This window comes from Phragmites australis, chromosome 18, assembly GCF_958298935.1.
Source record: "Phragmites australis chromosome 18, lpPhrAust1.1, whole genome shotgun sequence".
Lineage (NCBI taxonomy): Eukaryota > Viridiplantae > Streptophyta > Magnoliopsida > Poales > Poaceae > Phragmites > Phragmites australis.
In genome coordinates, this window is record NC_084938.1 from 18,166,461 (window position 1) to 18,183,308 (window position 16,848).

Here is a 16,848-nt window from a genome sequence, read left to right on the forward strand (position 1 = left end):
AGATAATGCCCAACGCAACTATAGGAGGAAAATAATCATATCATCATTTATGCTCCTATAAAATACACAAGTTGTAGTGAATCGGATCGATCTTCACTGTCCACTAAGTTGATCAAAAGATCATCATGCAAAATTGAATCTTGTCTCTTCTTCTAAAAATGCATTCAATCTTCTATTATTTACATTCAATATCTAGACGTCTAATATTTATCTTCCATATATTCTAAAAATAAATTTAATCTCTCATTATTTGCCTTCCATATTTAGATGTCTAATATTTGTCTTCCGTATATTCACCATCGGATTTTTCCAGAGGGTGCGCTGCCTCCCGCACTTCGCATACAGCGCCAGCTTTCTGGAGAGGGTGTGCCGTTGTCCACACGTCACCTCCACCGCCTTTTACCACGGAGATCACACCTCTGTCACGCTATCTTTACACCAAGGTACTATACGAGAATTATTTCATCCCCTCATAAATTAGACACCATCTTGATCCTCGTCACAGCGTTGCTATGAATGGTCAACTCCGGACGATACGGTCCCCTCCACCCTTCTATTCAGGTACTCACCATTCTCCTCTCTCTTGAGATTATATGATCATGTTGTGAATTTCATGAATGCTAAATTCTCTTTTGTTATGCTATATTATTTTCCTTCTTCGGATTACTATATCCTAGATGGATTTCACATGTATGAAATACGTGTGCAGTTGCTAGTTCGAGATGATACCCTGTTTTTGGTGCGACATAACAAACTACTCCCTCCGTTCTCAAATAGATATTATTTTAGTTATTTAATTTTATTCTCAAAGTGTATATCAATAGACATAAAATTTACTTCCATGTCGTTATAATTCTATTAATTTTGTTAACTTATACTTAGAAAAATAATAGTTAGGGGTGTACATTGGAGACTAGAGTGAAAGATCAATAACCCTAGCATAAGTTAGCATATTTTGATGATTAATGTTAATATGATGATTGGGACTAACAAATTTTACTAGTATGCAAAGATTTAGTCTCATGAATGATGAAGATGGGCTTGGGGTTTCAAACGCCTCAACGGATTCAACGTCAAGGTCAAAAAAGAGCTTTATGAAGATATAAGGACATATTGTTTAAGCAAGTGATCATTATGTTAAGAGCATCACTTGTATATAGATAGGTTTGTTTTCCTCTTTGTATTACAAAGAGGAGTTTATGTTTAGTAGCTTGATCTAATATCTTTCGGTTAGTTACCTAGTGGTGACATACACTAGTTTTATCTGGCCCTAATCATCTAGTGGTGACGCATATTAGGTTTATCTAGCTCTAATAATCTAGTGGTGATGCACACTAGGTTTATCTATCCCTAATAAGACCAAAGGAAGACCTAAGTATAAAAAAGTGAAAAAAGAAAAGCCAACAAAGTAAAGTGATGCCAGGGTAAAGAGATGAATGAATTAGACTTATCTGATGAATTCAAATTTGATAATATGAATTTGAATGAGGATTCAAGTGGAGATAGGGTAGAGCTTTTCATAAGCTTTCTATAGAGTCTAATATCATTAAAATTGGAGTCCACAGCAAAAAGTTACAGCCGAAATATGAATTGCAGTCTCCAATGTCACTGTAACCTACGGTGGCGATCAACGGTCAACGCACATTACGGTGTCAATTGGATCTTTTCCCAGCCAAGTCAGCTCAAATAGTCAATATGAAAGTTGTAGAGTACAAGATTATCTAAGTTGGAGTTCGGAGCAAGGATTTATGACCAAAATACAGATAACGATTTTTATGTCACCGTAACCGTAACGAACGGTGACAAGGTTCCAAAGGAGGCCATTTTCCAGCTCCCACTCACCGTATTGTACGGTGGCCTATTTTCAGCCCCCGACGGCTAGTTTTTCCTCTTCAGCGGCTATATTTGTATCTTCTAGCTGTTGTACGCATTTAACAGAATGAAAGGCTTAAATTTAACAATCTGCAAAACCTTTTCAACAATCAGCAAAACCAGCCCCGGCACGCTCAACATTCTGTATGTGAATTGTTGAAACACTACACTCCAATTATTGAATTTTCAAACTGTTTCGAATATATTTAAGATGGATCTTATTGTGTTGGAATAATTCTAAACAACATCATGGTTCAAACGAATTTCAAAATGAACACTCGATTTAGGATAAAAGTAAGTTTGGAAATACAGAAAGTGTAGGAGATGCTTGCCTGTCGTCGGAGTGAATCCAGAACAAAAAAGTGTAGGAGATGCTTGCCTGTGGTGGACTTCTTTCTTGATAAAACATGTGCAAACCTTAGCGCAGCCAGGGTACAAAGTTTATAAAAATGTTATCGTGTATCAGCCTGTCATTACAAATGCCTATTCATTTTACAGACAAACGTGGGAATGTAATTTGCAGAGATATTATCACAAGGCTAAAAATGAGCAGAGATGAAAATTTTCTTAACTACACAGACGCACTGAATAACATAACGACAACATACACGCATTATCATAAAAATGACAGGATACGAGACGAAATTTGCAAAGTAAACTCTTCAACAAAAAACTTAGTTCTATGCACATTGGACGCATGAAAGCGGTTTTTATTGTACAAGGTTGCTTATATATACATTTTGAGTATTTACATTCGGAATACGCCGTACTTTGTGTCTTCTGGAACTGGCTTGGCCGAAGCAGAGAGGCAGAGGCTCAAAATCCGTCTGGTATCAGCAGGGTCTATGATCCCATCGTCCCACAGTCTAGCAGTGGAGTAGTATGGGCTTCCTTCTTTGTCATAAGCCTCCAAGACTTTAGCTTTGAAGGCTTCTTCCTCATCCTTGGTCCACTGTATATAAGAACAGATAAGCATTGGTCATCCAGAAGAATCATTTTGACATTTAAGCCTTCAAAGAGTTACATCGTTTTATGTTTTCCGGAACAAAGAGCTAATGCAATATACCTCCACTCCTTGTCTTTTTTTGTTGTTCTTTTCTATTTGGGCAAGGACACCGGCAGCCTGAAAAGGTTAAGCGGACAAACAGTAAGACTGTGGGACTGATATAGCTAGGCTCTGTTTTAAGCATTACACAAAACGAAAACATATATATATCTGTGACTCGCGACTTTATTTTGCATGAGGTTACATGTAAGAAATTATATTGTGATACCAGAAAAAATATTCAACAAGATTGTAACAGTTTCAAATTCACGAAGATGCTAAGATGAGAAGAATATGATCTTCGATGCAAAATTCCAGGATAAAATCCATAACTTTCGGCATTCACAGCAGAAACCAAATTTGCTAAAACATCATACTTTTTGTGTATCAACAGAAGCTTGGCAAGAAGCGTGACATCCCATATTTTCTCTTATCAGGCACAAAAAGAGTAGAAAGGCCATAATAGCAGCTTGGTGCATCTGGAAGCAGCGAAATGGGAACATCTTTGATTCCAAACCTCAAAGTTTCTCAGCTTGGAAGCGCTCCTTTACAGAATCTTGTCCCCGCTGCTTGTACATAAAGCTCTTTTTTTCTTTCATTAATTAAATGCTTCAGGGAACTCCCCCTCAAGTCCCGGTCAAAAAAGAAAAAGAAAAAAGATTCCAGCAGTGCTAGTGTCTGCAACTCTAAACAAGAGATGAGATGCTAAGTGTTAATGCTCATCCCATTTTCTGACGCGTTGGAACTGATATCACACCTTCAAGGACCAAGAAAAATGCAGTCAAATAGCAATATCGCCATCTCCAAAGCACCAAAATATTGGCAATGAATGTCAATATACATTACTGAGATTCTTTACCAGGCACTGATAACATGGGTACTAGTAAAGGTGTAAAGCAGTAAATAGATTCAAGTACAGGGGATAACAAGTCTGAGGGCTCTTACCTGGATGCCACCCATAACAGATATCCTAGCAGTGGGCCAAAGAAACAAAAAGTTTGGGCTGTATGCACGTCCGCACATTCCATAATTCCCAGCACCAAAACTTCCACCGACGATTATTGTAATTTTAGGAACCTGTGTAGAAATACCTTAAATATATTACTGCCAAGTTTCATTGGCGCAAGGTTTGTTGTTTTAAGTCATCCAAGGATATAGAAAATCTGGACCTTGGCACAGGAAACCGCCATTACCATCTTTGCTCCAGCTTTCGCGATTCCACTTGCTTCAGACTTCGACCCAACCTGCAGCAGACAAACTAACAATTAATATGCAAGTAGTCATTCAAAAGGGCTGAACAACTTGTAGGTTAAGTGTCAGCATCCCCAATCACACTGTGCAAAATCTCACAGTATATCGCTGTACCATATATATCTTCTATTCGTTAAAGTATTGCCTGGATCCACGAGCCACTATACATTTGTATCACCTTGCATAATTAATAAGTCTATGCAGATAATGATTTGATTCTTGTTTAGAGAACGTAAATACAGTGATAACTTCATCTAGTATGTGTGTATGTTATGAAATGAAAAAGGTATAAATGAGATACCATACCATGAACCCAGTAATATTTTGAAGGAAAATTAAAGGAATATTGCGCTGAGCACACAATTCAATGAAGTGGGAACCCTTCAGTGCTGCCTCAGTAAACAGAATGCCATTGTTTCCAATAATTCCAACTGGCTGCCCGCATATCCTTGCAAAACCAGTCACCAGTGTCTGCATAAATGCAGAGCAAAACGAATTGAGTTGCACAATGCAAAGATACAGAATGATAGCCAAGTATAACTGAAAGAGAAATCCTTACTGTTCCATACAATTTTTTGAATTCATCAAATTCACTTCCATCAACTATACGGGCTATTATTGAACGAATGTCAAAAGACTGCCTCATATCAGCTGGTGCAATGGAGCGAAGTTCCTGTACATCATACAATGGTTCTTGGTAATTGTAAGAAGAACTTTGCATATTTGTTCCCTTAGCAGCCAAGTGCAGATTCTTCACAATGCTTCGCCCCATCGCAAGCCCATGAAGTTCATCTACATCAATTAACATAGCGGGAGTGTCTCAAACATCAAAATAGCATTCAATTTGCATGCATTTAAACCAAAATAATACATGAGAGGAACACTTATGGTAAAACGATGAGACCAAAAATGCATGATGATATAAAAAGGAAAACAATAAAGTTAAAAGGAAAAGAGTAATAGCAACAGGTCCAGTTGGCCAGCTTACCAGTCTGGCCATTTAGTTTGTGTGATCAAACAAATCATGGAACAGGTAAAAACATAGTAAAAAAGGAGAAGGGGAAATGACTATGTAGTAAGTAAACATGAACTCAAACCGTATCCTAGGCAATTTTCCTGAAAATAATTGGCACTATCCACACAATCGTTGCGGGCATCATTTAATAATGTACTTGTTAATCAAAGAAGAATAACAACGGAGAGAAGCATTTGCAGGATTGTGATACAACAGATAAAAGAAATGGACAAAACATTGCATTTGAGAACTATTATACTAAAAGTATAACGACGATGCAGCTTATAAAGAATGTCAGTCGACCACCCTTGCTCGATTAATTATATTCAAAAGTGCAGTAATCAAGTCATATGATGCAGTAAATGCTGTTAAAGTTTACCTTGTGCAAAATGATCAGAGACTCCTGATACCTTACAATGCACTGATGCTCCACCAAGGTCCTCTGCGGATATCTCCTCTCCTGTAGCAGCCTACAAGTTTGACCCTTTAGACTTTTAGCACAAAATTTAGACATTGGTCAAGATCTCACCATGCAAAAAATAAACTAAATAAACAAAATGATTGCCAAATAATACTTACTTTTACAAGAGGTGGACCGGCAAGAAATATAGTTCCATTTCCCTTAACTATTACACTCTCATCAGCCATTGCAGGAATATAAGCCCCGCCAGCAGTGCAAGAACCTAAAACTAATGCAATCTGAGGGATACCATCTGAAGACATCTTAGCTTGATTGTAGAATATTCGACCAAAATTATCACGGTCAGGGAAAACTTCAGCCTGCCTGGGGAGATTAGCACCTCCGCTGTCAACGAGATATATGCAAGGCAATTTACATTCAGAAGCTATTTCCTGTGCTCGCAGATGCTTTTTGACAGTAAGAGGATAGTATGTGCCCCCCTTTGTGGTTGGGTCATTGGCCACAAACATACATAATCGTCCATGGACAGGTCCAATGCCAGTTATTATACCCGCCGATGGTAATGCTTCTTCATAAACATCTGAACCCGCAAGCTGTATTGTAAAAATTACTGTCAACAGCTGTACCCACAAGCTGTATTGTAAAAATTACTGTCAACAGCTGTAATCTAGAACAAGATGTACAGCTATAAAATCAATCATTTCTATTCTGGTCTGACCTATGAGATATTGACACTTCCAAATACGCAGGGACACTTGGCTGCAGGGCGCCGAGAAAATTTGGAAGACACTGATATTTCAGTTAATTTTTTGTCCCAGCCTTGATAGTCAGCATTAGGCTTAGTCGTTTTAGGCACATACATGCTTTCCAGGTTTGGAAACAAGCATGTTTTGCAGCCAAAGAATGAATAGCCTTTTGATTAGGGCCAACTGCTATCTAGCTAATTTTCCCTTTCAAACTCATTTTATGCTTCTCAATATATGAAATCCTAGAAATGCTGTGTTTGGAACCTATAAAGGGAATTAGGAAATTACCAAAAATAAAAAATAAAATATCAGAATAGGGAAAAATCTACTTTACTACCTCAATGTATGCCTGGAGTCCACTTAACCCCCTAAACTTTGTTTGGGTTTACTTAACCCCTTGATCTGCTTAGACCAGTTCACTGCTAAATAACAATTAAATCCTAGGATATCTTCATGCAACGTATCCTAATTTACTTAAGAATTACTGCATTCCAAACAAACCCTTAGAAATTGGCTGCTGCCATGCCAATTGGTAATTTGTGCTTAAAATAAAGACAATAGGTGTTAGTGGCTTAGTGCTGCTTCTATGATGCTCTAGACGCATCTGAAGCACATGATGTGCACAGATGCATATGCTCAGTGTACTAATTTGCGCTCGATCTGCAAATGATTTTGCAGAACGAAGTCTCTATATTTTTATCAGTAACAATAAGTTGGCTATGTTTCGTTCAGAAAGATAAATAAGTTGGATATAAGATTGAAGTGCTCGCTAACTTTGTTCGATAAATATAAGTTAGGTACCAGTAACATATGCATCCATCACTGCCTGTTAGATTGTCAAGGTAAGATTTCAAGAACAAATTGCAATCTTGAGAGGGGCTTGGCAAGAGGATAGGTTGGTGGTGGCACAAGACTTCTTTTTTGGAGCAACGTATGAGTACACAAGATGGAACATTGTTACCCCTAAATTGTATTTTTCTGCTCAAAACAATTAATATGAGTGTAAAAGTGCTAAGCTGTGCAACTTCAAAATTTATCAGTTCAGTTCATGCTGTAGCCTGATCCCTAAATTTGTATTTTATCAGTTCAGTTAAGCTATCCCAATCCCTAAATTTATGGCGTTGCAAATTTCTCTTAAGACAAAATACAAACGCAAAGTTCATCAGGTTTTAGACCAAGGCACAAAGTTCATCAGTTCAGTTCACGCTGTAGCCTGATCAATGCAAGGAAAAGAGAACCGAGCGGCAGCGGTGAGCGAACCTGGGAGAGCTCGAGGAAAGACGCGCCGGGATCGAGCAGTCGGTCGATGCGATCCCGCGGGAGCAGCTTCCCCCGCGCCGCGTTCCGCCTCACCGCCTCCGCGCCTCCCCCGCGCAGCACCTACACGGGGGCAACCTCTCCCTCTTTAATCAGGAGACACAAGGGGCCGGTAAATCAAGCTCAAAGGACGAGAGAGAGAGAGAGAGAGAGAGAGGAGCACCTGGGAGACGCGGGCGCGCAGGTCGGAGAGGAGTCCCCCGACGGCGGCGGCGTTGCGCGCGTAGGCCTCGGAGCCCCTGTCAAGGTTGTCCGGGAGAACGGAGGCGGACGCGGACGACGCGCCCACGCGGGCCGCCGCGGACGAGTGGTAGGCAGCCGAGGCCGCGGCGCCGCGGGGGAGCGCGGCGAGTCGGCGGAGCATGTCTCGCCTCGCGGGTTCGCTGGTTCGCAGGAGGGGGGATGGATGTGTGCCTGCGCGCGCCCCAGTCGCAGTGCTCCACTCCCCTCGCGCTATACTGCTGCTCCTGGCCGGAGTGCCTCAGTCCCAGTGTCCCGGAGAACCCGTACTTCCGTGTGACTCTGTGCTTTGCTAGGCTGCTCCGGCACGTAAGTTGGGGCGGATAATGGTCTGACTAGACGTCGCGCTGGGACACATCACGCACGTGGATAAGTGGCAGTGGGAGATAGAGCATGGCAGAGGGGGCAGTGCAGAACATGGTGGGAACGCCGGTGCAGCTGTTGCCGAGGGGGGCCATGGAGCATGAGAGCTCGGCGCTGGCAAAGCGAGCCTTACGGCAGCCGGTGAGCCCGTGTAGCAGAGAGATTTCAGAATTTACCACCGAATCTACGGCTCTCAGGATTTTGCACTAAATCCGCTCGCCTTTCAGAATCAACCACTCCGCGCGCGAATTGTTTCGTTTTGTGCCATTGTGGACTCTTTTAGTCTTTTTTACCTCTCGGCTTTTCTTCTTCCTTCAGCCTCTTCTCCACATCCGAACAACCACCGTAGTTCGGCCTCCCCCAGCAATCGAGTCATGTCCCTACCACCTGCCACGCCGCACCGCTCCCTCTCGAGGCCCACCTCATCTGACCTGCATCAACCCGGCGGGCAAAGCCACCGCACCTCTCCACCCACCTCCTCCCGCGCAAGGCGCGGCTGGCACTCCTCTCCGCCTCCCCGTGTGCCTACTTGTCTACTCTCTAGGAGAGGTCGACGGCCCAGCTCTCGGTGTGCGCCAGCAAGTGCAGCATCGCCGGACAGCTCTGTGCATTGCCGCCCTTGCCTAGCTACGGCACCCGCGATGGAGAGAGCAGCCGCATCGCAGTGCTCCGGGTCGTATTGGAGCGGGATGTCGCTGCGCAGCCACTGCGATGCGGCGAGGTCACCCGGGCAAGCCTTCTCATCTGGGTCGGTGGTAGAGAGGATCTCCAGCACTTAGTCTAGCTGTTGGTCTTCATGATCGTCGCAGCCGCTGGCATGTTCACCACCCGACCAGCGTCGGACGTGGCCTCCATATGAGGCTGAACGCACCGCTCGTAATGGGTCTCGGAGGGGCCAACGAGCACCGATATGGGACGGCTCAATATTCTCGACGTATAATCACTGAAAATATATAATAATAAATCGTAGGCGTTCACTCGTTATTATTGTAAGAGCATGTGCCTCTTTACCCGTCGATGATAGACATGAAACTCACCAAATCCATAGACATTCATCCGCTGTCATCATAGTGACTTAGACTTCTTTAGATTAGTTAAATCACATGCTTAAAAATAACTATTTTTATTCCTAGCCGAAAAACAAACACGATCTTGATTGAAGCGCTTTATTCCTCTTTTATGTTGGCTGTGCTGAATGAAAAGAAGAATGGGCATGAGATTTTTATCATAAGAGTAGCTAGAGCTAAAATATATTAATAACAGAGTTTGACTTACATAAATACACACCTCTAGCTTACATAATCATTGAGACCTCTAAAACACGAAACAAATTTATTACATGACTCAGACCCCAAGAAATAAAGACTAAACTTTTTGTCATCAGTTTATCTTGGACATTGTGATTCCACCGGAAGGAAACAGGGCCTCAACCTGATCCATCACGTGGCCCATTAAATTATCTTTCCAACAGCACTTACACGTCTAAAACAGACTCTGTGGGAGTTATGGACTTTTTATTCCAGGTCCACTAGCTGTGACAGATCAATCCGAATTAAATTAAAATCTTCCTGATATTCAAGTTTGTGTTAGAAATAACTTAAATCCATGTTAATCATAAAAAGGAAATCTCCTAGATATTTAGAGACCCATAGACCAGTTGGATATCCTCTAATAATGCCTTGGACTCATATTTAGCGATCATTCAAGTGTCAAACAGCAGGTGCAATATCTAGTAAAATCGGCATAACTCTTGATAGTCAAATCATATACCGTTTGGTCCATTAGAAAGTAGATTTGCTATGCTTTTCAAATAACAAACTTTAGCAAATGAAACAAAATGGGCTGAATGCGAATTTAGTGGCAAATTCTGAAAGATGTGAGAATTTAGTGAGGAGCGTGCAGTTTCAAATACTGAGAAGCGTGCAGTTTCGGTGGTAAATTCTGAAATGTCTATGTGTAGTTCTCTAAAGAATAGAGATCAATGGTTAGGTAATACAAGTTAAACTGGTGAGATGGGCATGCACAGGTTGTATTTTGCTTCTCAAATGAGCTGAACTGCTTGCGCGCTTGATGGAAATGAGCTGAACTTTTTTATTTTTATATTTTTAAATAAAAATTGCAAATATATGTGTTCATTTTTGTCACACCCCATACCAGATGCAAACCATATATATATCAGGTTCAAATTTCATACATACAACAACTTCATCAATATATCACACATAATATTATTATTACAATATTTAACTTAAACATAATAAATAGACATCAAAGTCTTTAACTAAAGCAAACAAACTAAACACAGCGAAGCTACCATCTTCCACAGCCAATTGACCGAGGGTCCACTAGCCTAGCAATCTTCATCTTCATCGACGAAGTAGTCTAGTTCTCCTTCATTGTCTGAGCAGCGTTTGATGCACATTTTAATAGAAATAGCAAATGTGAGTACATATCGTACTACGTAAGTGTGAAAAATAAATGTCATGCAAGATTAAATAAAGGAACAGGCTATAACAGGTTAAATTTACATAAATACCAACTATACTAACGAAGAGTTACAAAAGCATCCTATTTAACTAGGTAAATCACCACTAGACTTACATCCTCTAGAAGCATCTTCACATGTTTCCTAACCACCTAAAAACCACTTTAGTTTCCCAAACCATCCAAACCAAACCAACTAATCATGTGAGAATCCAAGTCTCTCATGATCGTGAGCACGGCTGATATATCAGATTTTATACACTGCAGAGGTTGTCCAATCCCCATAAGTCATGATTTTTTTTTGTTGTCGTATCCACAAAACACTTAACACACACCAATGGTGTGTTGCTCGAAAAATCACTATAAGACCGTTATAACGTTTCATCCAATATGTGTATGCCCACTAGGTTTCACCACCATCAAAGTAGTATTCAAGTCAACCAGAAGCCCCTTTTGTGCCTTATAATTTCCAACAAGTTTTTACCCTTCCCTTTCACTACATATCTCATACCACTGACCAAATGGTTCTAACCTTAGCACATTCACTCTTTCGTTTGGCACACACAAAAACTGGAATCCACTAATTAATAGGCTAAGCCTGTCCCATATCAGATTTCATGGTTGGTACGATACATTTTTGGTTATCGCTCCACGAACCAGTTTTTACTTAGGTTACTTGAGCAAACACTAAGCTAACAACATAATTATGATCATCATCAACACCTTTTTACTCAAGGCCTAAGGTTCCATGTTGCTATACCATTACCAAAAATTTTCAACTCATAGTTGCATAGTTTGTTAGTCATATTTAACTAACTACCCATCCATACCCTTATGCAAAGCTAAGCATAAGTTACCCAACAAAACTACTACTGACAACTAGACGACAAGGAATATATGGAACATGGTACTATAAGTAAATAGGATTCATGATTAACAGGATGCATGTTTGAAATAAAGAACACATTTGAAAAACTAGGATCAAAATGTTCAAGGACACTTGCTTCTTCCAACTTGCTGCTCTGACTCTTCAAATACTTGGTCTTGAAGATTCTCGAACTGCTCCTCGTCTGCTCTCGGAACACACCAGAAAAGTACACGATAAAACTAACTAAGAACAGTACACCAAATAATAGCTAACATCTATGAAAAAGGTACTAAAAATGGTACATACTGCTATGAACGTGAGAGCGCAGAAATCGTCTAAATCGGAGCTAAAACGAAAAAGTTATACTAAAAACAAGTTTATGGTTAAATCTAAAAAAGAAAATGACTTATTTTGAATAAAAATAGAGGGGATAGGGACCTTTTTTGTAAAAATAGAGGGACCTATTTGTAAACATGAGAAAGTTTAGGGACTAAGATGTAAAAAGGTAGGAGCTTTGGGTAATTATAGAAAAGTTCAGGGGCTTATTTGCAAAATTGCCATATTTCTGAATTAAATTAAATAGGAGATGACTGGGTAAATGGGCTGGTGATGTGGCTGGTGACTAGGCTTAACATGTCGGCTCAAAGGCTGAGGTGGCGATGACGTGGTGTAATAACAAGGCGATGCCACTGACTGAGATTAAAGAAACCACGTGTCATCACATGATTGGATCGGTGAAGCGGTATTCTAGATCTAATCTGGACCGTTGTATGTAGATCTAACGGTCAGGGATACTTCTAGGTCTCTCGGCTAGCTCCGATGACAGAGAACGGCGACGGCCTAGCTTCCGCGGTGGCGTGTTTGCCGGTGCATCGCCGAAGATGGCTAAATGGTGCTACACCGCACCAAAACGAGCGCGAGAAGGTTCAATAGAGAGAGAGGGACATGGGGAAACTTCCTAGGGGCTCACCTTTGACGATGGACGCCCGTAGACCCATCGGCGAAGGCGCACAGCGTACGATGGGGTTGGAGCTCGGCAGAAGGGTTGTTCGGTGGCGGAGAGTCAACGAGGAGCGACAGAATTGACTCGTCACGAGCTTGCGGTGCCGGATCTACGCTTAGATGCGGCGGGGAGGCAGTGAGAGCGGTGGTCGGCGAGCTCGGCCACGAGTGGCAATTGCTGCGGTGGTTGGGATCTCGGCAATGGTGCACTAGGGCTAGGGTTTCAAGGAGATGCGAATAACGAGGGGTGGCGGGTTCTATATAGGCAAGGTGAGGTGGTTAAATTTGTTAGGATTCGGACGCGAAGGGTAGGGGTGGTCATTGGAGGCGAGCCCGAGCTTGGTGGCACGGAGTCCCGATCGGAGACGACGACCGACGTGGGGCCCACCTAGCGATCTCGAGCGGAGAGAAAGCGGAAGGCACTAATGCTTCGGCAGCGTGCGGCAGCAACTGGGCCTAGCCTTTGGCCAGCCTAGGCAGGAGAGGGGGTGTAGAAGGGAGCAGGAGATGGGCTTGGCTCGGTTGGGAAAAGGGAGATGGGCCAAAAGAAAATGAAGGGAAAAGAGAGAAAAGAAGGGGAATTCGGTCCAAGGAAGTAAATGAGGTTTTTCTTTCAGGAAACATTTTACAATTTTTCCAGAAACTCAAACGACGCGCCTCGAGGTTTTCAAAATTTGTTTTTCACTCTATAAAAACTCTAATGCATCTACTCCAGCATGAAAGCATCAAATTTTTATATAGCCTAAATTAATTATTTAATTTAGAAAATAAGTTTTCCCTCTAGGATTTTGAGAAGAAGAAGAAGACCCTAATTATAAAGAAAAGGTAAATTATTACTAATTTCAAAAATTTGAAAGTTAGGGTGTTACAATTTTAAAAAAGTGTAGATCTAGACTCATATCACCCGTTGGAAGGAGTGACATGATTAAAAACAAAAAAAATATTGCGTTTCAATGCTTCAAAATTTAAAACACTATCAAAATTGTCATAATTTTTTTGAAAAAATTATGTAGTGTAGAAGATGGTACCATATAGCTCTCCAAACATTTTCAACTCAAATGATTACATATGCAATAAGAAAAAAAAGACAAATTTTAGTATCCTTGAAATATGTTTTTTTTCTCATTGTACAAGTCATATTTTTGTCTAAAATTTTATGGAGAGCTAGATTATAGCATCATCTACACTATAGAATATTTTTAGAGTTTTTTGCATGACTATTTCAATAATATTTTGAATTTTTAGAGTATTGGACCGTAACATTTTTTAATCCTATCATCATATTGCCCTTCCAACGAACGACAGGTAGTCTGTCACTCTTTTAATGGGCAATATAAGTCTAGATTTATAATTTTTTTTAAAATATATACATTATTTAAAAATATAGAAATAAAAAGTTCGAAATGAGCTAATATACCATGATCTTGACTAATTTTGTAGTGGGCATGGCCCCTTCCGGCCACATGGACGCTCCGCCACTGCTATCCCATCATTTGATGTACCGCATTACGAAACACAAACACGACGATCTTCGCATATTATTTTTTTGGAGAAAGGGAGAGCTTTATTGATTACTTAGGGACATGATTACAATAATTTTCAAGAAGCTCTCGAATACAAATGGGTGCTCGTGCCCCTCGTATCACACAATGCATTATAGGTCTAGCTAATTGAGCTAATTCATGAACTCTCTTTTGATCTTTACGATCTTAACCTTGGGAACAAGATGCATAGTCACCTTAACATCCTTAAAAATGTTGCACCACCGGGATCTATTCTCCACCGTTGGTTACAGGAATGAAACCACATTTGCGCAATCCGACTAAAGAATGCTCGTTTCTTCACCCATTCCGCAGCAAGATGCAATCCTTCTCGGTGCCAAGCTGAAAGAACTACGTATCCTTCATGGTCGCGAATAACAATACCAATACTTGTATTGCCCGTAGATTCCTCAAAGCTCCATCCATATTCACCTATCTTGCATATTATATTGATGTACCTGAAAAGTTTTGATATTTGGGTTCACGTGATCGTGTAATTGGTCGCCGTGTTCTAAACTTTTGCACAAATAAATCAAAGAAGTATCATAATGATGTATACTCCATGCCAAAATCAGAGAGAATCGTGAGATTTTTTTTATACGTGGTAATTCCACCAACCACGTGTGTGATGTGCCCACTTGTTGCTTTCGAGACAACGTGCATGCCGTCAAGTGGGCTGCAATCAGAGCTGCCGTAAAATAATTTAGGATGCACCAAAAAAATAATATTAATGATCACATTTTTTTAATTTCTAGCTTTACTTCAGAGTATTTGACTAACTTTAGTGGTTTTAGTCGTGTTTAATGGTACGGCTTCTTAGTATAGGAAATAGCTTTGAATTTCATTCATTATATCAATTTAAAATGGATGGCTACATCTCAAAAAAAGAAGGGTGATTACACCTTTTGATTTGCCAAATTCACGGTTTCATAGAATAGGCTAGTTTCTTTTTTAAATAGTAGTAATAATAATAATAATAATAATACCCGAAGATTTGGCATTCACTTAGAGTGTATTTGGTTCGTGGGATTTGTATGGATGGGAGATGTCCATCCCAGTTTTGAGGGTATTTGGTTAGATGAATGAGGTGGTCAGTTATCAAGAATATTCCTTCGGATGCTGGATGAGTGGAACCGTTTTGCTGGACCGAGCCATCCAACTAGCGCTCGTCTCTCACGTGACTCGTACGTGCGCATATGCACTCACTGTTTCTGACCTCTCACTCCATTCGCACATCGCCCCTCTCACCCCTCACCGTCTAGCATATCACGCTCCTGATCCGCTTCGATCCGACGGCACCTTCCGACATCTGGCGAGTCACGGCCCCTCCGACCGACGCCTCCCGATCCGCTCCGACCTGGCGTCTCCTCCTGAGATCTGGTAGCCCCTCTAATTCGGCTCCCCCTCCTTCAATCGGCAGCTCCGCTCCTCCAACTTTGAGAAGTTCTTTTGCTTATACGTGGCTGTGTAAATATTAGACTTTGAGAAGTTTTTTTTTCTTACATGTAGTTGTGTAAGGATCAGACTTTGACATGTGATCGTGTAAAGATCAGACTTTGATGTTATAATTTGATGGTCAGAGTGATTTTGTTGATGCTGTATTGCCGATACCCAGAGTTGATCCCATTTGATGAAGAGTTGATCCCATTTGGTGAAGTTTACTACTGCATGTGCTGATTGCATCTTGGATGGTCTTATTTCCTTTCCTGTCTAGTTTCTATCAAGATATTCACAAGTTCACATGTGGTAGCTACTACATTTTTTTACATGGTTCAGCTTGTGCAGCATATATGTGTATATTTGAGCTGTATGGTTTAGCTTGAGCAGCATATATGGTTTAAGGGGTAAGCTCACCCAAAAGGCCATCACAATCACTTAGTACATCTTATTTATATAACTAAACATAAAATTAGCTCACCGTATTTATTGTAATCTCACCAACCAAACAGAAAATTGGACCATCACATCTAACCCAACCAAACAGAAAATTAAATCATCCTATCCATAAAAACAGGATGATCCTATCCCATTTAACTTTGCGCTCAAACCAAACTCACTGTTAAAAACAGGTGGGCATCCGGATTCAAGGGCGAGCAGGTGTGATGCTCCATAACACCCTCTATCAACCAAACAACTCGTATATACTAGTTTCAAGTATTCTTTTTGCAAATGACTGGTTTCAATTCATGCATATATGGTTTTGTGGTTATTTTCATCTAGTATTTAGCTTTCGTTATTAACATTATCGACTCACCTTTTATCTTAATACCATGTACAAACTTACTCCAAGTATAGACTAAATAGAATAAATGTCTCAATAAAAGCTTTTAGTTATGGTTCTTTTTGCCATAAAATCAATGTAACATTTAAATTTGTACACTCATTATTTCTATACTATCTGAAACAAATAAAAAAACATAACCGGACAATCCATTGTGTTGACCTCCCATATTGCATGTATCGCACATCGTTCTTATTCGTCGGTTTTTCTAATATCATAGCTGTCCACTTACACGGATAAATAAGTGATAACATCTGATTATATCTGTAATAGTAATTATGTTCTTGCCTTGACATGATATTTATGTACGATGTACGCGATTAATATTTACAGAATACAAGTGACTTTTTACGTGAAATCATCTTATAAATTTATACCTGTTTGAAATAAATGTTTCTTACA

The 16,848-nt window shown here is 40.5% G+C and overlaps 1 protein-coding gene across 6 annotated transcripts; it reads right to left on the reverse strand.

The window, feature by feature from the left end:
• Positions 1-2,513: 2,513 nt before the first annotated feature.
• LOC133898926 (methylcrotonoyl-CoA carboxylase beta chain, mitochondrial-like) lies at positions 2,514-8,636 on the reverse strand. 6 transcript variants are annotated; one of them, XR_009906283.1, is made up of 11 exons: positions 7,831-8,636; positions 7,611-7,730; positions 5,763-6,197; positions 5,563-5,653; positions 4,728-4,960; positions 4,475-4,639; positions 4,087-4,161; positions 3,863-3,994; positions 3,435-3,782; positions 2,939-2,995; positions 2,741-2,824 (listed from the first exon to the last, which is right to left on the reverse strand). XR_009906283.1 is itself a non-coding variant. In XM_062339746.1 (10 exons), exons 1-10 carry the CDS (start codon positions 8,029-8,031, stop codon positions 2,621-2,623), a joined length of 1,689 nt encoding a protein of 562 aa, XP_062195730.1. In that variant the 5' UTR covers positions 8,032-8,636; the 3' UTR covers positions 2,514-2,620. The 6 variants fall into 6 exon arrangements, 5 of the variants coding, with proteins under 5 accessions (XP_062195730.1, XP_062195729.1, XP_062195731.1 ...); XM_062339746.1 differs by lacking the exon at positions 3,435-3,782 and having other exon boundaries at positions 2,514-2,824; positions 4,111-4,161; XM_062339745.1 differs by lacking the exon at positions 3,435-3,782 and having other exon boundaries at positions 2,514-2,824; positions 7,831-8,619.
• Positions 8,637-16,848: the final 8,212 nt, after the last annotated feature.

Coding starts and splice junctions, on each gene's coding strand:
- LOC133898926 (XM_062339745.1), bottom strand. CDS start 8,031: ATGCTCCGCCGACTCGCCGCGCTCCCCCGCGGCGCCGCGGCCTCGGCT. Junction 7,731..7,830: donor TGCGCGCCCGCGTCTCCCAG/GTGCTCCTCTCT, acceptor GCCCCCGTGTAG/GTGCTGCGCGGGGGAGGCGC. Junction 2,996..3,862: donor CTGTTATGGGTGGCATCCAG/GTAAGAGCCCTC, acceptor TAACCTTTTCAG/GCTGCCGGTGTCCTTGCCCA.